Genomic DNA, 25,056 nt, shown 5'->3' with positions numbered 1-25,056 from the left:
CTTTCTGCCTGAAACTATACATACAATTATGATAGAGGTTTTTACACTTCCTAAGAAAAGAATTTTATTCTTAAGAAATGTACCAATACTTTAATGTATCGACTACTGGCATATAGATCCTCAAGGATTTGGATTTTCCACTGTACTGGGCACTGTACTGCCCTTCTAAGTAATGTAAAATAACTCGGTATTGAATGATGTAAAGACAGCTCCTGACAACTTATTACCAAAGTAATATTATTTCAGGAAAAAAAAATTACAGTCAGCAACGCAGAAAATAACCACAAACTTGGGCTTTTGCTTGTTAGCACTCTGGTATTGCTAAGTGGTTTATGTCAAAGAAAGTAAGTTAAGGTGCAATGCTTTCTTTCATGGGAAATAAGCATGTATAAAACACCAAATGTATTCTTGATAACCTGCAACAATTTAATTCAATTCATAAAATAAAGCTCCTTCTCCAAAAAAAAAAAAAAAAAAAAAAAGGATATAAAGCTTTTTCCGTGCTATATACAATAGCGAGAAGAAAATACTACTGAATTAATACTTGACTGATTTAACATTTGAATGTTTTTTTCTGAAGCACACCTACTTGCTGCCTACCATTAGAAATTTACTGTAAGTTCTCAAATGCCTTTGCATTTTCCTCACACAATTTTAAATAAAGGAAAATGTAATAATATTTCTCTTAGGGGCTCTCAACTGCAAGTTAGTCACAGAAAATTCCCAATTTAAGAAAAAAAGATTATTGGTAAGAATACTGTTTAAGCTGTATTATACAAACTTTTTTTTTTTTTTCAATCAGCACAAATCTTTAAATCAGTAATGAAAACACAGTTTTGCAAACTAACGCAATCCATGGAATATTTTGCAGTATGAAACTACTTAGTTTCAAGCCAATACATACTTTCATTATTTTTTCACATGTAGCTTTTTACCTGCCATCCATTCAATAAAGAGGTTATAGTTGCTCTTCTCACATGTAGCACCCAACATGCGAATAATATTAGGATGGTTTAGATGACTCATCATCCGTATCTCCTCCCTGAGTGCTTCCACTACCTCTTCTTGTTCAGATGACGTGTTCCTGACATATGTCACCTGTTTTGAAATACAACATTATATAACTGCCAGTTCCGTATTTGTGCCCCCTCCTCCTACCCACTGGTAAAGCAATGAGAATGGATGTCTTTCCATCTCTCCTCACTACCCAAAAGCTGCAAGTGTTCTTTTAAAGAATTTCAAGTCCCTTCAGCTGAGAATAAATCTCCATGCGAGACAGTCATAGAGAAGTAAGATCAATTTTCTGGAAAACACCAGCAGAATCCCTGCAGTGGAGAAATCTCCCTCTTCACTTTCCTGCTTAAACTAAGCTATATATTGCAAAATGTGTATTAGAAGTACAGTATTTTTTAAAATTAAAAATAATATATATATATATATAATGTTTATACCATGCATAGAGTTTGTATTATGTGTTAGGTGGCAAGTGACAGCAGAAGACATGAGCATGAGCAGTTTGTGAGCGGAGAAGGATTTAAAATATATAAGGTTAATATTATATCAAGAGAGCTGGGATTGTTTAGTCTGGAGAAGAGGAGACTCAGGGGTGACCTCATTGTACTCTACAACTTCCTGAAGGGAGGTTGTGATGGGGAGGAGTTTGGCCTCTTCTCCCAGGCAACAAACAGGAGCCAAGGAAATGGCCACAAGTTGTGGCAAAGGAGATTCAGATTAGACATAAGGGAAAACTTTTTCTCTCAGAGAGTGGTCGGGCACTGGAATGGCTGCCCAGGGAGGTCTGGAGTTGCTGTCCCTGGCAGTGTTCAAAGGTGTCTGGATGAGGAGCTGTGAGATACGGTTTAGTGGCTTGTGGTAGCAATGGTGGTGAGAGGATGGTTGGACTCTTGCAGGTCCTTTCCAACCTTGTGATTCTATGATTCTATAATATCTGACAGAAACACTGAAGAAGCAGAATACAATCAAGAATGTGAAATATTTACCTGTTTTACAGCCATTAATGTCCCTGTTCCTACATCTTGAGCTTGGTAACAGGAAGAGAAAGCTCCAAGACCAATTTGTTGACCTTTAAGCCATTCTGCATCTTCCCTGTAATGATGCTTTGCTTTGGTATGTCCAGGCAGAGTTTCTGGTGTCTGCAAATTACATTCCAGATCATTTATTTGTTTATTAGCATGCATCTACAATGTTTATGTTCTTGAAGGCTATTAAATACTCAAGTTTATAAGCCTCTCCTTTCCCTTACAGTTACGTGTATTGCAGTACTGTATATTTTGGATGAACACAACCCACACATTTCTACTGTATGTTAAAACAGAGCTCTTCTTCTGCATTACTAACTGAAAGTGAAAGGCAAGATATAAAAACATGAATTGGACTAAGACTTTTCTATTCCTTATCTCATTTCTAAAAACCTAACACAACCAAAATTACACTTTCCATTTAATTTACTCCTGCTTCATCTGTTGTTGTCTCATGCAAGTAATCACAAAAAACAACTATTTCATTAATTCCAGCAACATTACCAATTCTGCTGCCTTTCCTAGGCATGTAGCCTCACAGCATCTTACTCCCTTCAAGTTAAAATACTTGAACATTTTGTGATCTTCCATATAACTTCTTTCTCTATTCTTATTTCTTGTGCTTTTGCACGTGTACAAACAATGACCTTTTAGGTTTTAGCAATATCTTAGGTATCTTGCAGCTTTCCTCTCAATATGTACCAAAAGAAAGATCTCTTCCTACTCTGTTTATTCTTTCAGAAACTAATTTGATACTGTGTGATGGCTTTTAAAATAAATCAACACCAAAACCCAGTAAATTCCTAAAAACTTCACTTTCATTTTCTGCTTCCTCCCTCCCCCCTTTTACACTTTCTTCGCTATTTTAAAGCAAGCTACATATCTCCCTTTCTCCCTTCCAAATACCTTCTCTAAACTAGTTATTAACCATGGAAGGACTCTGCGGCACCCTCAACTTATAGGCTGTTTATGTTCCAACTTGTAGAAGAGAACACCGAGTCAATTCATGTTTGTACAACTCTGAAAACACACCAGCACCATCTTAAACTATGAGACCTCAATTTAGATGTTTATTCTGAATTCCCATGTGTATACTTACATCCTGCTGAATAATTATGATATCTTCACCATTTTCGACCTGTAGTTGGGGAATTATTGGCAGGGCATCTTGAGATGCTGACATTGCCATAGCAATAGCTAAAGCTTCCTCTTCTTCAGCTTCCATCTTTTCCTTGCATTTTTGATTATGATTTACATCATCTTTGTAAGTATCATCATTTTCTGCCCTTTCAGGAGAAAGAACTGCAACTTCAGACTTGAACGTAACTGTGCCATCGCTTGTTGGCATGGAGGCCTCAAGTAAGTCCTCAATACTGGAGTTGAGCTCTGCACTCACATCCAACCGACATTTCTCATCTACTGGTGTGAACACTGTCTCTTCACTTGGTATAACTGCACTACTGTTACTACCGTTGCTATCACACTGTGAAGTATCATTCAGGTCAAGTGTCATACTGTTCTTTGAAGTTTCTCCCTGCTTGTTCATATCATTTGGAGTGGGTCGTGATGGCTTTGGCCTGTGTATGTGACTAGATGGCAATGGCCTGGCTTGGGTAAAAATTGGAGAAAGCTTATCTGGTTCTTTATTTTCAGAGCAGCTTCTCTGAAACTGGAGGGAAAGCTTCCGTTGTGTTTGAGGAGAAGGTGAGGAGATTTTGCAGGGAATGAATCCCTGAGGTCTGAGTTTAGAGACATCTGTTACAGTGCCAGCTGGTACAGATGGGTTTGAAGGAGAGAGAAGTGTTGGAAATAGTGACTGGGAATGATTGGATGAGGGAGAAGAGTTCAAACACTGACTGTAGGGTTTTCCTTTTGTTTGAACAGCTGGCTTTGGTTGCTCAGTGGTTACTGATGAAACAGGAAGTCCCACAGCTAGGCCAGTCAGTGTCTCAGAAATGTCCTGTGGACTGGCACTCAGTTTTTTGTCACTTAAACCTTTCCCACTTTTCCCTGATAACTGAATGGTATTGTTAGGAGTATTATTTTCTGTAGCTTCTGGAGAATTATCTGGTACAGGTAGCTGCAGAAAGTCTTCATGTCGACATTCCATAGACTGTATTTCTTCCATGCCTAGCTGGATGGCTTCTGCAACTTCCATTTCATCTGCTATTGCCATCAGACGTCGACGCATCCTTGTATAATGAGTTGAGCTTATCACACTCAGCATTTCTAACAGCTTTACAAACACGTGAGGCACTCTTGCCACCATTCTTGCTGAACTCAAAAATACTCTCCGTGATAGTTTACCGACCATTGAGTGGGAATTGTCAATTGACAGCAAGGCGAAATTTAGAAGGGAGAGAAGTTTCTTATACCTGTAATTAAAAATAAACACATTAAAAAAATCTGTTTTATGAAGTTATATGCTCTGGTTAGCCTGTGTTAAGAAAGCCATTTCAAGACCACGTATTTAGCTGTCAGTTCTGCAGTAGCAAAAGGACTTATTGTTTGCATTGCTGTTTCAGAATTGTTTGATAGGTCAGAAACTGAAAATGGCAACCAGTTACTCTAAAGTAGGTGTACTTTTGCATGTAAATATTTGTTTACAGGAATTCATCATCCCACAATTTTTTTGAAGAGATCACCAATGACACAATCAATCAACCACACAGAGTATTAATTAAACAGTGTAAGCAAGTACCTGCCTACTATGGTATCAGCCTGTAAAACATCTCCACAGACGATGTGAGGATAAAATTCACCAGGAAATTCCAACAGAAGTCTGTCTATAAGACAAAGTCTCCCCAGTAACGCTTGCCAGTTGCTAGGTTCAATTTCAGTTGCAAGAATACAATTTAAGACATAATCAACACCACCGATACCAATGGACCCTAAAAAAAATGTTGATAAAAATAAGGATTAGATATATTCATAGTTTAAATTCAATAACAATCAGAACAGTTTTACATGGAATTATATCTGTACCCAAAATAACCCCAGCCCCAAACTCCAAAGAAAAACATTTTGTCATATGTTTTGGATAAATTCTGTAATTAATTAAAAAAAAAAAATCAGTATATTTGCTTGGAATGAAGAACTATTATTACCAGATTTAAGTATTTCTCTCCCAACTGCCAACTCTCCTGCTTGGCCTTTACACATCTCCAATAGCGTTGAGACTGAAAGTTGACTTGTTCGACTACAAGAAATTCAAACCAGAAGTAACTCCTTTAGCTGGTAGTTTTTAGGAAAAACTTTTTAACATTTTAATAATCATTAGCTGGGAATTTTATTTGGATGTCGCTTCACTTCACTTTATTCCAATTCATTTGTACAATGGCTGCTCCAAAAATAATGCCTCCTATTTCATTATGTTGGCCCATGATATCAGAGGCAGATGTTGGTGGTACAGCAGTAGACATTGAACCTTCCCACCAATATCCTGTTATATGTTGTTGCTGTGTGACAGATGGCAACACACGGGCAGTCTGACAAAATGGTGTCTGACATGGAAGTGGGTATGAAGCAAAGGTGCCACTGAGTACTTCCATGTAGGGAAAAAAAAAAGTATCCACTGACATTCACTGATGTTTACTGAATGTTAACGGAGATCAGTGGATGTGAGCATAGTGAGGTGATGAGTGGTGTGCATCAGCAGTGGAGACCACAGGTCACCTCTATTGGTACAGATTTTTACAAAGACACCCTGCAGGCATTTGTTCATCACTGGCAAAAATGCAGAGTTAATGATAATAACTATACTGAAAAATAATGCTTTGTTGCTAAGAATTTGCTCTGTGAAATAGAGCTATTACGCTCTTTTTATCTGTTGTAGTTTCCATGGAAATAAACAGGAGGCATTAGTTTTCGAGTAACCTATATACAACACTGTATCTATAAGCTACAAACACTTGTGATATTTTTACAAGGATATTCCTAGAAACTTCATATATATCACCAACAAATAAATAAAACAGATAGGAAGCAGCTTCCTTATTTCTCAGTACATTCCTATTTCCCAAGTTCTTAGAAACTTTAGGCAACAGTCTCTTATAGAAGAAATCACTCAGGTGCACATTAGGACCTTATCTTGTAAGCACAGGCTAAATTCAGAAATCCAGCAACAAAAGAAACAGTTTAATTTCTCTTCTTAAATTTTACATATTTTATCATTAGACTACTGCTGGTGGAGGCAAGGACCATCTCTAGCTGGTTTTGGAAGAAATGCTGCTTATGATAAATTAAACTGAAAGAGATAGTGATCACGGTGATTATGTTCTGCAAATAGTTCACTCTACAGCTGAAAAAATGGTTGGCCTGGCAGAGCATATAAGGTAGTTCAGGACAGGAAGATAAAGCCTGGCTGACGACTTCACCCAATGTATCTTCCTTAATTTTAAAGGAAAAGGTTCTTTATGAAAGCAAAGCATCATTTAAGATATCTAAATGCTGGACATATATAATCAGATGCGCTCAAAATTTACATCCTTCAAGACCAAAGTTGGTTGTTGCAACTAAACTAACAAAACCATGTACACCGTGGTACACTTACACTTATCATCCACATATTTTACTTCACCACATCTTATAAATGCTCTTATTGTTTCACACAAAATACCAACAAATGAAGATTCTAGATATTTCAGTAACAACCCAAAATAAATTTGAAGTTAATGACCATACCTGTTGGCATCTGCACATTTAACTAATATTGTCTCTACAACTGGCTTCAGAAGTCGCTGTAGCTTACTCCTTTCTGCCAAAGTATGACAAGGAGTATAGACCAGCATGGCTCTTAAGGTTTTCTAAGAGAAATGAGGAAAATCAATAAATATGAAATTAGATTAGCTATAGAATTTTTTAATTAATGTGAATAACTTTACATAAATTGCATTAAAAATGTTATAGGAATGTTAAAAGGATAAAGAGCTAAACATCCGCCATCAAAATTAGTAATATATGTGGAAAGGACAAGAAAGGAAATTAATATAGTGAAAAGAACACAGTCATACAATTACTGCTAATAATAACCATTTCCCTATATTTGGTCAGTGGATACATGCCAATTCACCCTTGCTAAGGACTATCCATTCTGCTTTTAGATGATAGTTAATAGCCAAGACATGAGTAATGCTTAACAAAAATAATGAGGATTCCTGACTTTATACATCTCCTTCTCCTATCCCTTAAAAAAAAAAGAAGTAACTAGAATACAATGAGTAAACAACTACTTACTAAAGCAGCAACATACACTTTGTAGACAGGGTCAGCACAGACCATGGATAGCACACTGCAGCAAGATTCCACCACCACATCTCCTGAGACGGTGGCCTGAGATGACCCACTCGCTACTCCCAGAGCTCCAGCACTTGTGTTGTTTCCATTGCCATTCCCAGAATTTCCAGTGCTCTCGCCATTAGCCAGTAATAGAGCACCACTAACATCATGGGAAAGACGCCTAAGTGCCATCTCTCGTATATTCCAGTTTCGAGAAAACAAACAGCCGACTAACTCCATTCCAAAGACCTGCCAAATAGAAACCTTACATGAGTCAAGTTGAATAACATCACAACTGATGAAAAACCACCCTAAGACATCTGTCAGCCAGAAGTTATATGCCAGAGGTTATACTATCTTAAAATAAATAAATAAATAAATAAATAAATAAATAAAAATCTATGATATAAATTAACTGTCATAAATTACGAGTCTTCAGCTCTTCAGAAACTCTGCTAAGCCAAGTGGGGGTGAATAGTTTCATTCACTATACTTCAGTTACTCAGTAATGCAGTCTGGTTTTAGACAATGATTTAAACAAACCTGAAAACCAGGTCTAGATATTTTTGACAAAAAACATAGCAGAAATATAGGCAACAAGTTATCCCGTTCTTCTTTTCAGCATGAGATCCCTACTCAGTTGAATCCAACTTCAGCCTAAGGAGTATTTAGGCCGTTTGTCTCTTGCAACCCAACGTAGGTAACAGTAAGTGCCAACTCTGTATTTATATGACAGTTGCACAACAAATTGTACAAAACATTATGTAGACGGATGTGGCTTAACGAGAACTATTGCTGATTGGTGAGTGGCTGGATTGGATGATCTTGTAGGTCTAACTTTGATGATTTTATGATTAGACTAAAATTAAGAATATGAATTTTGTTACAAGAACCTTCACTAGGAGGCCTGGGATGAAGTCTGAATGATGAGGCACTAGAACTGGCTGACCTGAGAAGCTGTGGAGGCCTCCATCCCTGAAAACATTAAAGTCTAGGTTGGATGGGGCCCTTAGGCATCCTGATCTGGTGGGTGGCAACTCTGCCCACAGCAGGAGTGTTGGAGTGATAGTGTCTTTAGGGTCTCTTCCAACCCAAACTCATTTTTATGATAAGATACAAAGATGGTCAAATAATGTTTTGCCACTTCAGAGTCATTTTTTCAATTCAGGCAAGTAATTTAATCACAATATAGCCCATTTTGGTGGTTAACCTAGGACTAATAAAATACCTACACAGGATACTCAAGATTAGTTGCTTCCAAATCCTAACACAATATCTTTTATTCCAAGGTTTTTCAGAAGAAAGCTCCTTCAGTGATTAATAGCAGTAGCAGGATTGAATATTTAGAAAGTACTTCTTTGCTGGCCATTAAGCACAATGATCATAGCTTCTTCTGAAGAAAATGCAAGTAGTTTTGCATATATGCTGTGCAATATTATATTCACTAGGAGCAAATTTAGCAAAATGGCTTAAAAATCAATGTTTACATTTGAAGTTTCTTTTACACTGTAAAAATTACCTGAATCCACGGCTCAGCTAAATCTTTATAGGCAGAAGGAATCTGCTGGACCCCATAATGAGTAAGGTTAAAATTAGTATCCTGGATTCTCCTCTGTGATCCAACTGTTGATTGCTGTTGAGTTTGTTGTTGAACCACATGGAGAACAGAAGAATCCACAGGGCTTGGCAATTCATGACTACAGATTAACAGCAAAGAACAAAGATTAAGAAATGAAACACTGACCAAGTTAAATATTTTACCACATTCAAGAATGTATCTACAGATTCAGAAACATACAGTTACATTCAGACTGAATGCCTACCTGTAGAAATCATGAGACCTCCATTTAGATCTACACAGAGGACATATAAGTGGCTCTCTGTTTCTTCTACACTCTTCTGCCCCTGGATAAAAGCAACAGGAGAATGTTTTCCAGTTTTCCAGTGTATAGACCAGATGTCTAAGAACTAATATGTCTTAAGTTACACTGAAAAAAAATGCATTTTCTAACTGAAACTTCTAGACTGAACCATCTGAAGCGTTCTGACAAATGTGTGCATTTAAACATTTCTGCACAGAGAAGTGCTTCACTTTGGCACTGTAATTACCATTGAAAGATATGAACTGAAATATGGTTCTTTCTATGTCTCTAATAGAAGTAGTATCTTTTTTGTGTACAAAAATACAGGAGACTGAGCTTTATTTGTTGAAGTATTTGTTGAAAGTATTTACATACTTTAAGTGCTCTTAATTCAATACATAATCCAAGGTTAGAGTAGACAACTTTTATGTACTCTCATGACAAGTCACAGTAAGTCTGTGCTTAACCTTATTCTAATCATCTACTAGCCTTTTCAATCAGGTAAAAAAAAAAAGTTCTAACTTTAGCCCTGCAGTTAACTTCCTTCTCAAAGCACTAAACTACACGCTTGATTTGTGAATAACTGATAAAAACAGGTGTATCAGTGGTATTTGAATGGTAACAAAATGCTACAGTCATCATCTAAGAGCAAGTTTCTTATTTTGTATTTTTTCTCCACTTTTAAATAAAAAAAATCTACAAAACCCTCACTAGATTACACTAAATTGCAATACTTTTGCATATTTGGAGTCACCAGAATTTAATGAGACAAATATGAAAACATACATATTGACATGCAGTGGTGGTGTAATTTGTTCCTGCAGCCATCTTCACACACAGTCAGGCTCTCTTCATCCAGCATGCCTAACAAACAAATGGGGCACATCTGCTCTTCTTCATCTTTCATACTATTGAAAAGAATATATATGTATTTGTGATTTTGAAGTAGCATATCAGAATTCAGAACAGGTTTTAGAAGTTAGAAAGATTAAGTTTCAACTACTTCTAAATGACTACATGCTATTCAGAATAATTTTCCTAATCCTTGGTATCAATAAATAAGCAACCTAAATTTTGAATGCACAGAAAAGTCACAAAATGTATGACCTCTTTCAAACTAGGTCAGATATTAATTAAGAGACAGAAGGTCCAGCACTTACATTTTTATTTACAGATTTCTGTATTGGGCTAAAGACTATGTGATAAACATACGTAAAAAAATAACAAAGCCATTTGAGTCTTCTGACAGAAAACAATGTAGTAGATTTGCATAAATACTAACATACCAACACATCTCATGTAGATCAATAAAAAAATCACCTATTCTGCATGTTAATTCCATTTTATTTACCCCTACTTTTAAGTTAACACAATCAGAGATTTCAAAAGAAAAAGATATTTTAAACTTAGTTAACATTTAGTGGAAAACATTTTTAATATTCTGTACTAAGCTGATTATCCATACTACCAATTTAAGTTATAGTTGGTGTATGTCTAGAAGTTTGCAGAAATCCTGTATTTCTTCAGTAGCAGTGGTTTTTAAAACAAAACTATATTGTATATATCTGTTTCTATTTATTTGCAAACTGTTGACATAATTTTTTTCTACTGTAAGGTTATTTTTGTGGATTTTTCAAGGAAAAAAATGCCCTCTACAGAACAACACATGTACTAATTTAAAATTTATTTTTGAAGAACTAGAACTAAACTAAATTTAACTGCAAATCATAGCAAGCATCAGAACTGAATGAAGCTTTATCTAAAATGAATCTGATGCTCTGTGTTCTCTAGTATAATACAAACACAGACTCACATAAAATGGCAACCTGTCTCACTGCACCAGAAGTGGTAGGAACTACCTGATGGCTAGGAGGTATATTGGCAAGTAATTGAAAAATGTTTTTCCCTGTCAGTAATGACAATTAGTGAAGTTCACAATCCAATCAAAGAAATACATCTTTCCAGACAAGGCACAGAATTAAAGGAACTGACAAGATAAATGGTGCTAGAGTAATTTATGTATTTAACTGGTTTATTTACCTTATTTATTTATAATGACATAATTCGGAAAAATAGATAATGAGAAACTAAGGTCACAGTCTATAAATCAGAATTATAAACTTGTCTAAATATACTTATCTAGCAACATGAATATTATTACTAACATATCACGGTATTCCTTGTATTAGGTTTCACTTTACACATAAGAAAGCCTCAGTTCTGACTGCCATCTGTAGTTTGGCCTCTCTAGACCCACTAATTCAAACGACAAATTACTTGTTTAAGAAATAAGATCTCTGCAAAATCAAGAAAAGGACAAGCAAGAGCACCCAAACTTTATAGGCTGAAAAAAAGAAGAAAAAAAAAAGAAAAAAAAAGAAAAAAAAACACTTAAAACTGAAATAAAGTCATTTTAACATAGTGTAAAATAGAAAAATCATATTAGTTTAGTAACTCCCTTCCCTATAATCATTCATTTTTCATGAAGAGTTTTTTAAAAACATATCTGAACATGTGAGCATACATATTTTATTATGTGTTTACATGCGCACAGTGTTTACCCAGAAAATTTTCAGTGTATTCGCATGTGCACAAGTGTATCTCCAAAGTAGTATCAATTTATTAGGAAAAGAGAAAAAAATGAAATCCTGTTTCTTCATTTGTCAACATTTGCAAACTGCCATATGTGAACAAATAGAAGTGTGTGAAGTTAATATACAAATCAGTCTTACATATAAATACATTTCTCAAGTTTGTTACCAAAACAATGAAGGGTAAAAATAACTTTTTTCAAGTCAACAACTTTCAAACGGAAAGGTATAAAGCAAATATTCCCATTTGGTATTGCAGTGACAAACACATGCTTAAGTTTGTAAATATAAAGAGTTAACATGGCCTGAAATGAAAACAGCTTTGAACAAAAAGAATGATGTAATTCTAAACCTCCAAAATTAGGAAAAAAAAAAAACCCTACAGAATTGAAGCTTTTAATTCCTTTAGAAAAATACTAACCTGTTTTCTGAACTAGATGTAGAAGTACTAGATGACAATGTATGAGAATTTGACATGCGTGAGACAAACTTCTGGATGGTGTTACGAGATGGAGCTTTGATCCTCGAGCTACGCCTACTGTGATATTTCTGGAACAAACTCTCAACCTAACATCAGAAAAAGATAGCAACAGTATTTATGCTATGAATAGCTTATATTTAAAGGCAACATTATGGAAGCTTAACTACAGCTACAAGAGATCTACTGACTTTCACAATAACGCATTAGCAGCAGAATTAGAAGGAAATTCATAAGTCTTATTATGTAGTTCACAAGAAATATGGTTTACAGCAAAAATCCATCTACTTGTTAAGAGGAATTGAAAGCTTTAAGGACACACACATCTATGAAGATCCCTGTTCCGTTTACCTTCCAGCTAATCAGAGATAGATATAAGTAAGTTTGACTAGAAAATTTGAGATATGAATAATTTCACTGAACTACAGTCTCTACTAACATTTCTAATTACACCTTTAATTTGTAGATTCTTCTTTTACCCAGACTTAAGACTAAACTAAAGACAAGTAAAAACACAATCTTGTTGCTTAGAAATACAACTGTTTTTAGTATTTTTAGGATAGCATCCTAAAGACTTTTAACTGGAGCAATATTTTATATCTGCCATTAGATCTTTATGACATTGATTACCTCAAAGTTTTTCAGTGTCTTTCTCCACAGCACTGGGTCTGAAGGCTCAAGCTGGAAAACTCGCAGCATAACGAAGAGCAGATGAATACAAAATGTTCCACGGCCACAGCTACATGTCTGCAATGAGAAGCACGTGCTAGGACTCCACTGACTTCATAGTTAGATGGATCATTCTTCCACACTGAGGTGCATCATGGAAGTGTATATTATATTAGGAAGGCCCAGTAAACCCTTTTTTTTTTTTTGTCATTTTTGTTTTAAAAACAGATAATTTATTGCAAAATAGTATTTTATATATGGACATAAATATCATCATACATGGCCTTACAGAATTCCTGAAACACTCAGGACAATTTTAATATCAATTTTTTATTTTTTTTTAAATGAACTAAAAGTTGTTACTACTCTTTATACAAAAAGGAATTTATGCATATAGTCGTAACACAGACCTCTAGCGTTACAGAAAACTTACAACAGATTCTTCTGTTTACACAAAAACCTAGATGTCTCCAATGCAGAATCACAGTGGTACTATGAACGTCTCTAAAACGAACCTCTTTACAGATATATTAATTATACTATCACTCCACTAGAGGAACTGTGACATTGCTTGTCATTTATATGTACTCCACAAATACAGGAAAGAATGCTTTTCACTTTGAGTAACTAGGAAATTAAGTGGCCACATTTTAACAAAAAATGTTTAATAAGACATTTAATAAGCCACTTGCCCTATATATTTCTCATTCCTACATTAGTGAAGACTTTTTAAGTAGTCTTTTTTAAAAGAGGATTCTGAACAAAAATAGTGCTTGACCCAAACAAAAATGCAAGCTGATCATTACGTTACATAAGCACAGATTACAACTTTCAAACATTATTTTACAGAACAATTAGCATGGATTGGTGACTAATCAAACTTGATTTTGTACAGTTTTCCAATATAAACTATATATTAGTAAAAGCTACAGACAGCACAAACGTTCTTTACCTGAGGTCCAATAAACACTCTGTATTTATTATCAGGGCTATCTCCTCCAATTAAGAAAGAGTTGGGTCCTATTTGCTGCAGCAGGTACAGCCTAGCTCGCATAACTTTGTTGACACGACGACTTGTTTCCTCAGGGCTGTATGGAGAGAAGCCATCTGGAGATGGGGCTCTTCGAGGTGGTGTTATTCGTCCACTCTGAAACTACACAAGTGGTTCCATCATATTCATGACAACTGAAAGTTTAGCTATGTATTTTTTCAGAATGATGAGTCCCTCTAGATGGAAGAAACTATAACCTGATTAGATTACAGGAATTTAAAGAGGGCAATCTTCTTCTGAATAGAAATAGAGTGCAGAAGAAAAACTAAAATTTTGTAACTGAAATTTTGTCTGGCATTATGTCAGAATAGGGATCTTAAGAAGCTTCAACATATATGTCTTCACTGATAGCCTTAACTTCCTACTACTAAATTGGCAGGTATACTTCAACTAGAACATCTTAGGTTTGTGACTCAATACAAACAAACAAGTTATTGAACAAGTTTATACTGCTAATATATTTAATAGGTGATGAAATCATGAGTATAGTGTACGATACAAATTTTCAGTCAATGAGGAGTTAACTTTAAGAAACGTCAAAGAAAAGGAAAAAGAATACAGCTCCCTATCCTTTACAACATTGGCACAACTATTGGCTCAAAAGATTATTTTTGATTATGGAAAAAAAAAATATCAGTGGTCAAAATTTTTTAATTAAAAGTGTCTTCATTTAAGCTCTTCACATTTCTAATATTATGAAATGCTTTCATGATTCTATCCAATTTCTAAATTTCTGCTTTGGTATAGATCCAATCTGAATTATAAGTTACAATGCAGAAGGTCAGAATTGACTTAATGTCCATTACTTAAGTAAAAGATGTCTTCAAGTTTTTTTCACATGTGAAAGGTTAATAACAAGAAGAGGAACAACTTGGCATCTGCATTTCTCTCAGCAAGAAGAAAGAAGCTGTTCTACAGTGCTGTACCGTGTGATCTTCATCTCTAAGTTTAGTGGAAAAGCAGTACACATTTTAGCCATCTTGGAAACCTTGTTTAGAGCAATTGGACAGGGAACGCTATTATTCCTTCTCTAATTGCGTGAGTCAGCAAATTCAGCTGTGGACAAGTATGCTAGTATCATCTGTTAAACATTATTCCTCAAAATATTATATTCTCAATATTCTCTAATAATTCTCTAATAAAGTGAGTTTTTAGTTCTTGAAACTTCCATTCCATGTTTTCTTTAACATAACAGTACAGATTTTATTTTCTAAGAATGCACACCTAAAACTTCCACAACTTCTATGTAAACATCAGTCCTCAAACAAAGGATCACAAGTAGCATACTGGTAACTCTTTTCTACAGAACTCTAATAGCAATTCTACCCTCAAAGGAATAGTCCTGTCTGGAAAGCTGATGAAAAATTAGAGAAAGAACAAACACATGGTACCACCTTGCTCAAATCAAGCTAAGAGAAAGAGCATATCTATATTTTCTTATTTATTTCCCACAGAAAAAGTCCTGAAAGGATGACAGAATTAAAAAGAAGAAACACACCTTAAGAGCAGAGAATAAAATTCCAGACATAAGAGAAATGTAACATGATACATGCTCTGCATATCTCTCTCTCAAGTGATGCTGTGTCATAACCCCATTACATCAGCATCTTGTCCTAATCACAAAGGACGATGTACTAACTGCCTTTTTTAATGCGTAAGATTGCAGAACATACTCAATTCAGTCATTACGTCACACTTGCAACTTACAGGTACTGGAGATACCCTTTTTCTTCTAACACCTGGTGACTCAGATTTAACAGTCCGAGAGGATGATGAAGAAGAACTGCTAGGAGAAGGACTACGCCGTCCCTTCTGCGTAGGTGAAGAAGCACTGCTTTGTCCTTCAGATTGAGGTTCTAGAGATAGCTTGTTCATTTCAGATCCATCTCCCTTCACAGGGATAGGTTTCACCACCTTGCAGGAATTAAACCATAAGGTCAGAATTATTTATTTACATTAAAACAATACAGATCCATCAAAACTTATTTTGCTAGCATTATACAATTATTGGCCTCGTGCTGCCTGAAAGAGTAAAGGCCTACATTTATACCCCTGATCTGAGATCTGACAATTCACTTTAAAATGTCATCATATTGAATGTGTACTGCTTGCAACTCAGAACTTCTTAGCAACCTCTTTTGTGCTGTTTTTAAATATACTGCAATTGGATTATGGAAGTAAACAGCATATAGGAGAAGTATTCAAAAAGCAAACTCTTTTTTTCTATAGATTACTATATTTTTCCCTTCCTGGAATGTAATTCATGAGCATATGGACAAATTACTATTATCCACAGCTACAATCTGAAAAAAAACCTAAATATTAAAGTGGTAGTAATAAAATCTGGGGCTAGAAAGTTAAACTAAAAAACTAGGTGCCTCAAAGGAAGCAGGTTAAATAGGGAATCCATGCAGTAACCATGATACAAAGAAAAAATCTAAAGTAAAAAAATATTTTCTATAAGAGTTTTGAGATATTGCTTTTTTTTTTTTTTTTTTTTTTTTTTGTACATTAAGCATTGTCAGCACTCTTATCACAGAAAGTTACCAATACTGTAAACTTGGGTAATGCAGAAGATGATCTCTAACTGTGCGTTCCCACCAAGTCACAGTGGAAGTCACATTAATACAACTACATTCATGTGCAACTAATTACTATAAGTTAGCCAGCATTAGTTTTAGAATTACTACTGTGTTTACTGAGTTTGATTTGCCTGCAATTTCTTAAAAATAAAATTTCTTGAAAGAAGACCTGAGTGAACAGCACGGAGCTGTGCCAGGGGAGGGGCAGCTGGGGGGTGGGGACAGGGTCTGCACCAGAGGGCGGTCGGACCCTGGAATAGGCTGCACAGGGCAATGGTCACAGCCCCGAGCTGCCGGAGTTCAAAGAGCATTTCGACAGCGCTCTCAGACGTGGGGTTTGGATTTTGGGTGGTGCTGTGTGGAGCCTGCAGTTGGACTACATGTACTATGAGTCCTTCCAAATCAGGGATATTCTATGACTCTATAATTCTGAAATTACTTTTGAGCTATTAATACAAAAAGCAGTACTGAAAGAAGCTAATACAGATGCTCTGGGAAACAACATTTAGCTGAGTTGCGACTTATGTAAAGGAGTTACTCAGGTTTGTTTGCTTTTTTCGTTTGTTTCCAGTACACCACCACAAGGTGGTTTTTGTTTTCAAGTAACAAAAATTCCATACAATTACATTACAACACCTGGCAAATTTCTATTTAACATTTTCAAGCTATAGAAATACAAATTAATTAAATCTTCAAAAAGGAATGGAGTGCAAAACACTATGTGCAGTTCTAGACTGATGTTTTCATGTAAGGAGAAAAAGCTACAACAGCTGCTGACAGTAGAGGGCAGTACTGCCACAGTAGTTTTATACTACAGAATCAGCAGCACAGCTATATGCTAGCTCGTTTTTTTTTTTTTTTTTTTTTTTTTAATAGAGTTTAAAAACATGTACATTTCAGAAAGTCAGCCACAGTTTCCTGTCAAACAGAAAAAAAGGAAGATCGCTACTAAGTACTGCAAATTCTTACAATAAAGAGGTTTCTAAAAGAAAAACTTAAGGAACTCTTATTTGTAAGTTACGACAACATCCCTCCTTCAGCGTCACTTACCACAGGGCCTCTCCTGCTTCTTCTTTCCAGCCATTCATGCTTCCAAGCTGGCATACACGTTGCCTTGAGTTTCTCCCTGATCATGCGCTCTTCTGGGCGGTCATCCATCTTCTGCAACCCCCTGAGGGTTTCTTTATTCTCCATGTCACGACTACAGCAGAGAAAAATATTATAGTCATACAGTTATTTTTAGTTAAGTTATAATACCATAGCATTCTTAAATATTGTGCAATCCTATTCTCCATCTCCTTTCAACACACCTACTAAAACATCACTTTCAATCCTGCAGATTATTATGCAACTGTTTCAGAAGTGTTGTGATGGTTCTTGCATGCACTGACAATTCAAAACTTGCCACTTCTATTTTTAAAGTGGCTTAGAAAACACATGTAAGTGAATACTGACCAACTTACATCCTCACTTGGTGTGCTAGCATGCAATTCATAGTGCCTCTTCCCATATAAACACCTCAAAAAAAGGGCTTGTGAAGTGATACACAGAGTATATTTAAGCCAGGCACAGAAGTCATGAAAGTAAGGCTACTGCACCTGAATGTTACATTCAGTGACTAATGACCCAAAAGTGCTGCCAGTCAGCTGTAATTACAACAAAATTCACAGCAAGTTCATATCTGTAAAACGAAAGCATAATTCATCTAGATTGTTTTTTGACCTACAGCAACGTAGTTACTTGTGATTGCAACAACACAGAAGCAAAAAAAAATTATCTCAGCCACTGAAAAACAAACACGAGCAGTCTAGAAGATTTCCTGATTCTGTTGAGCTATCTGCTAAATCACCCAGAAAACCACACTCTTAAGCAGCAGCACATGATCCCTGCCCACCTTCTTGATGATAGCTTGTTTTTATGCAAGCTTTATTAAGCCAATTCTCAGGATGAAGTTTTATTTCAAAAAATAAAGTCACAACCTGAAGAGGAAGATAGTCCTAGATAATTTAGCTGCAGTGAGAAGCAGCTCCATATTTACAACTGCTGCTTTCACACCTGCAGTTTTCAACACCTGAAATAATTAGCTGTCCAGCCAAAACTGCATTTATATACTGCATGACACCTGACTTACAGCGCAATCCCTACGACATTCCCTGGAATCAAAAGATGTTAAAATTACAATGTCTGTGTTCATGAGCAATGTATTATGAGGTTCATTTATTACAAATTTGAACTTAGAAGAATGAGAATGTTTTATTGGTGAGAAAGAGAACCCTCTTGTTTTTTCTCCTCTTATTGTAGAGACAAAGGAAACAAAGCATTCTGAGACAGGAAATAACTCTTCCTGTTCAGTGCTGAAATGTAATAAGCAGATGGATACTGTAAACAAAATACATTTTCTTTCAAGCAGCATCTAAATCTGCCATTAATAACTGATTTTAGACACAGAACTGTGTCTAATGATTAAAGACTTAAAAGTGTTTGTAAGTAGGAAAACAATCCACCAAAGAATCCACTCCCCATCCCCAAGACAAGTGGCACGCCTTACGTTCAAAAGTAAAGCAAGTGACATGCAAATTATGTTTGTTTCTGCACTGAAATTATGCTACTGTTTTCAAGAAAGAGACATAAGAAGTGATTCTTGATTAACAAGAGAGACATCACAGCAGAAGGAAGAGTCCAAATGTGCCTAAAAGCTTAGAACAGGGAAAAAACAACTGTTGTCTTATCTTTCATAGGGCTGATTTCACATTTTTATCTTCATCTAATAAGTAAATAAAGTCCAAAGCAAAGCTAAAAAAAAAAGTGAATATATACACACATATATGTATGTGCAATATGCACACAATATCTGCAAGTTTAAAACATACAGTCTATTTTTTTTCTATGAGCTGGAGATCATTTCACTTGCATGAATACACTGTATACAAGAGAGAAAACACTACTGCAGCAGTGAAAGAATGGCACAGTATTTCATCTGTCTATATAGGCACGATTAACTTCCCAACAGATACAAAAAAAGTCTTTTAGAGGCCCTTGGATTCGAATTCATGAACAATGTAACACAACAGTGAAGGCCTCACAATCTGTACTTGTTCTCCAAAAGCAGAAGCAGCTATCTTCCTCTCATGTGACGGCTAAACCAATCTGCTCTCGTCTGCACAAAGACCTCTTGTGCTTTTCCTCCACGCAGGTGGGAAAGACCAACTGAGTCTGACAGCTTTTGCTTAGCAAACTGAGATTATCTTTTGGCAGTTTACAAAATGTTCTGGAATGTATTCATATTTTAACTTCAAGTTTGGCTAATATTATCATTTAAATATTCTTACATTTTTGCATCTGTGCAGTCATAGGAAAAAAAAAATACTTATTTCATGAAGTCCCCTTGCATACTGCAGCACATCCTCATTTTGCAGCTTGAACTTGCAGGGTTGTGCTTTTTGGTTTTGTTTTGTTTTTTGGTTTTTTTTTTTCTGTTGTTGTTTTTCTTTTATTTATTTTCAAACCTAATACAAAACCTCATCTACTCCAGTCTAGCTGAACCTGAGAGTTAACCCGGTTATCAGTCCCCAAATCAATGCATATTAACACAAAATACAAACAGTAAAAAAAACCACACTATATACAGCGTAGAGGACTTCATGGCAAAGGGTACCCCGATTTCCATACAGAAAAACCCATTCTTGATACAAGGAAACAACAAAACCTGACTGCCAGGTGATAGTTGACTTGAATAGCTAGAACAAACAAGGGAGCAGGTCAAAAAGTAAATCTTCATTTTACAAGAAATGTTGCTCTGGGAAGCCTGACATTTCTTGACAGTGAGATTAATGCACTCTAAGGGAGCAGACTAATGCAACACTTTGTGCAGCACAAGAGGCAAAACTTTGTCCTTTGCTGCCATCTTGATTTTGAAGCCTTGCAAACACTAACTGAACAGTTAGATTATTAACAAGTGGATCTCTGTGGATCAATGATTCAGTATTTTAACACGAAGTATGCAATACATGCTATTCAGAAAACTGTTGTGAAATACACAAGTCTTACTTCTGAATAGATCAGTGAATTTCACACTAATTCTTTGCAAGTATTTTTCTTGCAAAGGGCATATATGAAAATACAAATAAACCAACCAAAATAAAAACAAACAAACAAACAAACAAAAAACCAACCAGCTGAATTGCCACTCGAGTCAATTTTGCCGGGCTTCTCAATACTTAGAAAAGCCTTGGCTTCCCTGCTATCTTGTTTGTGAGACTTTATCCAGTAACCACATTGGACCAGATTTTCTTGTCAGCAGTAGTACTACAACAGGAAATAGGTCTGGAAGGAAAGATCTGTCTGCTGTATTCACAAAAGCTAAATTGCAGCGAGGGCTGCTGAGTAATAATTAATTATTAATAATTAATTATTAATTATTAATTATTAATAATTAATTTAATATTTGTCTGAAGTAAGTTTGCAAGTGTAACTTGCATACCAGCACAGTCAAGTGATCAATGACCACAGCTGTAGTAAAATATTTAAGAAAAGAAGTGGTCATGCAGCATCTCTATCAGAGAGCAATCTACACTAAGGAAAAAATGAAGCACGGCACATTGCACTGAACTGAAAAACTTCACAGGGAACTTTTTCAACCTGACACTAAAGGACAACTGCCACAAGACACCAATAAACACACTACATCATAGAGACTAATGAATCTGGCTTCCGAGAATAGCTACGGGGATTTCAGCCAAATGTTATTTAAGTGTGAAATTAACTTCTATTCTTCTCTTAGCATAGCTGACAAACACAGAAGGGAAAACAATAAATAGGTTTTTTGTTGTTGTTGTTGTTGTTTTCTTTTTCCCCCTATCTGCCTTGGCCTTTCCAATAGCTGTTCTCCCTTGAGAACAATATAGACTCTCTTCATTTGGCCAACACACTGTTCTCTGAAGTTCACAAGAAGAATGTATTGAATGGTATGCTATACCTAAGGTTTGCCTTCCTCTCGTATTAGGAAGACTTTCGCTTCTTGTCATCTACGTGAATCACTGATGAATATTTTACTGAGCCTCCCCTAGTCTGGTAATATTCATTATTTACTCAATTTAATAATACCCTCATCTCCCCCCTCAAAGGGAACTACAGCCAAGCATATCTCTGATTGACATGTCAAAAACGTGCATCTGTTGAAGAAGACATTTCACCGCCAGTAGGACACTATTCGCAACAGAACTCTACAGCTGAGCCATCAACTTCAATGGAATCTCACAAGCCCTGATCAAGAAGAACAGTGATGAAAACTCAGATCTTCAGAAGATGTCTAAAGTTATGGAGGTATGCTATCTGCCTACATTTTCTAACTTGTAGGAAGTCAAATCCATGCGTTCAGAGGGCTAAAAAAAATAATGACTGGACTGCCTGTTCTGAAGCCACCTATTAATAGGAACTATTCAGAACCACTGAAAACAAATCCTACAAAACAAGCCAGGAAATACTAGCCTCTATTTGAAACAGATTCTTGCCACAAAGGTAATGAAATGGGCTTCTCTTCTGCAGGCTTCCTAAAAAAGCCACCAGCTTCTGATGTGAATATGACAAGCTCAAAGGTCTCTCATCCCTTCTACAGTTATTCAATCTCACAGTACCAACTTAGACATGTAAAGGTATACATATGCTGTGCTAATTTCAAGATGTAAAAATAGCAGTTTTGTTACATTATCTCTGAAACTTTTTGATTTCATACCAGTGTGTTTGCAGAGCAGATTTGATTTCTATACAACAAAAACCTTATTCTGTGATTGAACACAATTTCTAGAACCTACATCGGAAACACACAATTGTTTATACTGATCAAGATGTAAGGCCACTAGATTGTGCAGCTTAATTCTTTACTTAAAAGTTTATATTTGGACATAATTGCACAACAAACTCCAGATACTCAGCAAGATCCAGTTCATGCCTAGTTCATGCTGGGGCAGTAAAAGAGAATCATGGAATCATAGAATGGTTTAGGTTGGAGTGAGTCCTGCACAACATATTAGCAGGCATTAGTCCAGGAACTGCAGAAACATTGAGAACAAAGATCATAATATGAACGTTTATAGTCAGCTATGCAATTGACTCATCTATATACAGTTATAGGTTTGCAAGCATAGAGTATGAGAAAGGGATTCTCCCCTGTGTCGGTCCTCCAGAGCCTCTTTTGCTGAATACGACCAAGTATTTGCTCGTCACCTAACTCAACTCCACTTTTGACGATCAGATTATTTACTCATGTTACAGTTTAATCTCTTAAACACTAAAGTGAACTTCAAATTATTTAAATCTATCATACTCTAACCAAGAAATGCATTTGGTGAAATGTAATTGGCCAGGACACAGAAAACAACAGGTCAGAGCATGTGGTACTTGTTGATGTAGAAGTCTGAAATCATTAGCAGAAAGATGGCACAAAAGGTATGAAAACTGAAAACAGACATCAATGCAAAGTTCTTGATGCAGATCATTTATTACATGTCCACATATGAAGTTCATGGGAACATTCACTCTCTTTTGAGTTCATACTGGTTCTGCTTTGGAGCTGAAATTGCTTACTGCGGGTTTGATGGCTATCCCATGCATTCTGTACAAAGAGTTTCTTGGACAACCTGACTTCCCTAGTCCCAATAGACAACAAAATCAGACATTTTCAAGAAAAATTATACTTTGAATCAGCTTAAGATAATAGGAAAATAATACATTCCCACCTCCAAATGTTCTGGGGAAATAAAGCATACATGTAAGTAACTTGGATAAGGTGAGCTGCACAGATTTTTCCAAAGATATAACCTATTAAATCATTTCTGGAGGAGTTACAAACAAGAAAGGGCATTCAGACCATTCTGGCACTGCAGAATTATCAGATCGTATCAGTTATTCCAAGATTTTGCTACAATAAGAATTTTAAAGTTCTCTCAGCAAAAGAAGATCATAAAAATAATTCATGTGAGACAGCAAATAATTAAAAAAAAAAAAAAGCATGTAAACATGTTATATCTAGCAGAGAAATGTAACAGTCTAACTTTTATAAGTCTTAATGATTAGTTAGGCTGTGAATGGTAAGCAAGGCAAGCGGAGAACCAAAGAAAAACAACAAATCTTCAAACGACTTTAAGCTAAGTTCATAAAATTAAAAAACCTAACCCAGGCCTTGCTGAAGGAGGCAATATACTTCGAAAGACTTGAACAAGCTCACTCTTGTTTGTTTTTTTTTCTATGAAGATTCCACAATTCCAGAGTAAAAATGACGTTCCTATCTAGCGTCGTATTTGTTTCAGGGTTACGTGCTCCTGGCCGTTGTAACAAATTGTTATCTACTAGTTGGACTAAAGCAGTATTTGGGAGGCATGAAGAAGAACTCCATTATGTTAATCATCCCAGTTTACTTTCTTATTTACATATCTTGCCTGTGTCTGCTTTCGTTTCTTGATATTCATCCTTTTCAAGCTTATGCTCTAGTCTGTGTAGAATATGGACAAGAAATATGAAAAGAGAAGAAAAAACATGAGTTACATTGGAATTACTATCACTGAGTTGATTTCTGTTTATACAAAAATTCAGTAATAAGCTGTATCAAATAATCCTAAAACTTGCCAAGAGATGCCTGTGTTACCGACACTCACCATCAGAGTCTATTCAAATGTCCTTGTCCTGCAAAGACTTGTGCGTACACTGAACTTTCCTGCAATATCCAAAGCACACTAGAGGGTTCTCCATATTTCTGACTCTGGCATAAAAAGCTATCCTGGGGTACAGAAGTAAAGTACAAAATTCCCTGCCAGTTTATTCTGAGTAACTGCTAGATGAAGAAACACTACTGTGTCTGTGGAAACTAAACATCCTTATGCTCAATCCATCACAGACCACTTATTTCTGATCAGCAGAAAGTCACAGGTAAAATATGCTCCTGCCATGAAGATTGCGGATCTTCAGTTCTGAAACTCCTGCATGCTCTACATAGTACTATGTGCTATACAAGAAAAGCACTACCTTGCAACAGGGAGGGACAATTTGGGGATGTCTGTCAACTAGTCTAGACACAGACCAAGCACATAGTAACTACACCCACTCTAACAATGGCAGCTGCTATTAAAAATGTTTATTTTTGTAAGATAACAACAAGTGAGCATGACAAAAAATGACCGGAAAAGGCATTCCAAGCTTCTGCAAGCTTATGGCTAAAAATGGTTATGATCTCCGTAACTCCTCAGCTTCTTTAAAATCCAGAATATAAAAAGAAAAAGAACATGAAGATGAGAATACTTAACGAGGTTAACTCAAGCAACTGAAATAAAGGAAAGAGCAATAACCAAATACACCTATGACAGTAAGCCAAGGAAGCCAACTATGGGACAGCAAGTACTAGTACTTGGACCATTCCTTACCAAAAACATACTGCTTTTTCTTATCCTCAGTGCATTTCTGACTGAGCTTTTTATTTAGAAACTTTGCTATTAAAAGTGGCATAGGAATGCAATGTA

The 25,056-nt window shown here is 35.9% G+C and overlaps 1 protein-coding gene across 3 annotated transcripts in view; it reads right to left on the bottom strand.

Moving 5' to 3' along the window:
• Positions 1-25,056, bottom strand: part of MAP3K1 (mitogen-activated protein kinase kinase kinase 1) — a 55,501-nt gene that overhangs the window by 5,968 nt on the left and 24,477 nt on the right. For all 3 annotated transcript variants that reach the window (XM_085212735.1, XM_085212733.1, XM_085212734.1), the window contains exons 2-16: positions 17,600-17,750; positions 15,675-15,881; positions 13,869-14,069; positions 12,878-12,994; positions 12,191-12,336; positions 9,965-10,086; positions 9,140-9,221; positions 8,836-9,013; positions 7,275-7,565; positions 6,723-6,844; positions 5,147-5,238; positions 4,741-4,930; positions 3,139-4,414; positions 2,001-2,153; positions 936-1,098 (exon numbers count right to left, since the gene is read on the bottom strand). In XM_085212735.1, the coding sequence (XP_085068861.1) occupies positions 936-1,098; positions 2,001-2,153; positions 3,139-4,414; positions 4,741-4,930; positions 5,147-5,238; positions 6,723-6,844; positions 7,275-7,565; positions 8,836-9,013; positions 9,140-9,221; positions 9,965-10,086; positions 12,191-12,336; positions 12,878-12,994; positions 13,869-14,069; positions 15,675-15,881; positions 17,600-17,743 (3,484 nt within the window). In that variant the 5' untranslated portion in view covers positions 17,744-17,750. The remainder of the gene's footprint in view (positions 1-935; positions 1,099-2,000; positions 2,154-3,138; positions 4,415-4,740; positions 4,931-5,146; positions 5,239-6,722; positions 6,845-7,274; positions 7,566-8,835; positions 9,014-9,139; positions 9,222-9,964; positions 10,087-12,190; positions 12,337-12,877; positions 12,995-13,868; positions 14,070-15,674; positions 15,882-17,599; positions 17,751-25,056) is intronic.

Source organism: Meleagris gallopavo, chromosome Z (genome assembly GCF_905368555.1).
Source record: "Meleagris gallopavo chromosome Z, MGAL_WU_HG_1.1, whole genome shotgun sequence".
Lineage (NCBI taxonomy): Eukaryota > Metazoa > Chordata > Aves > Galliformes > Phasianidae > Meleagris > Meleagris gallopavo.
Note: the sequence above shows the minus strand (reverse complement) of the source record. Positions and strands in the feature narration are given on the sequence as shown.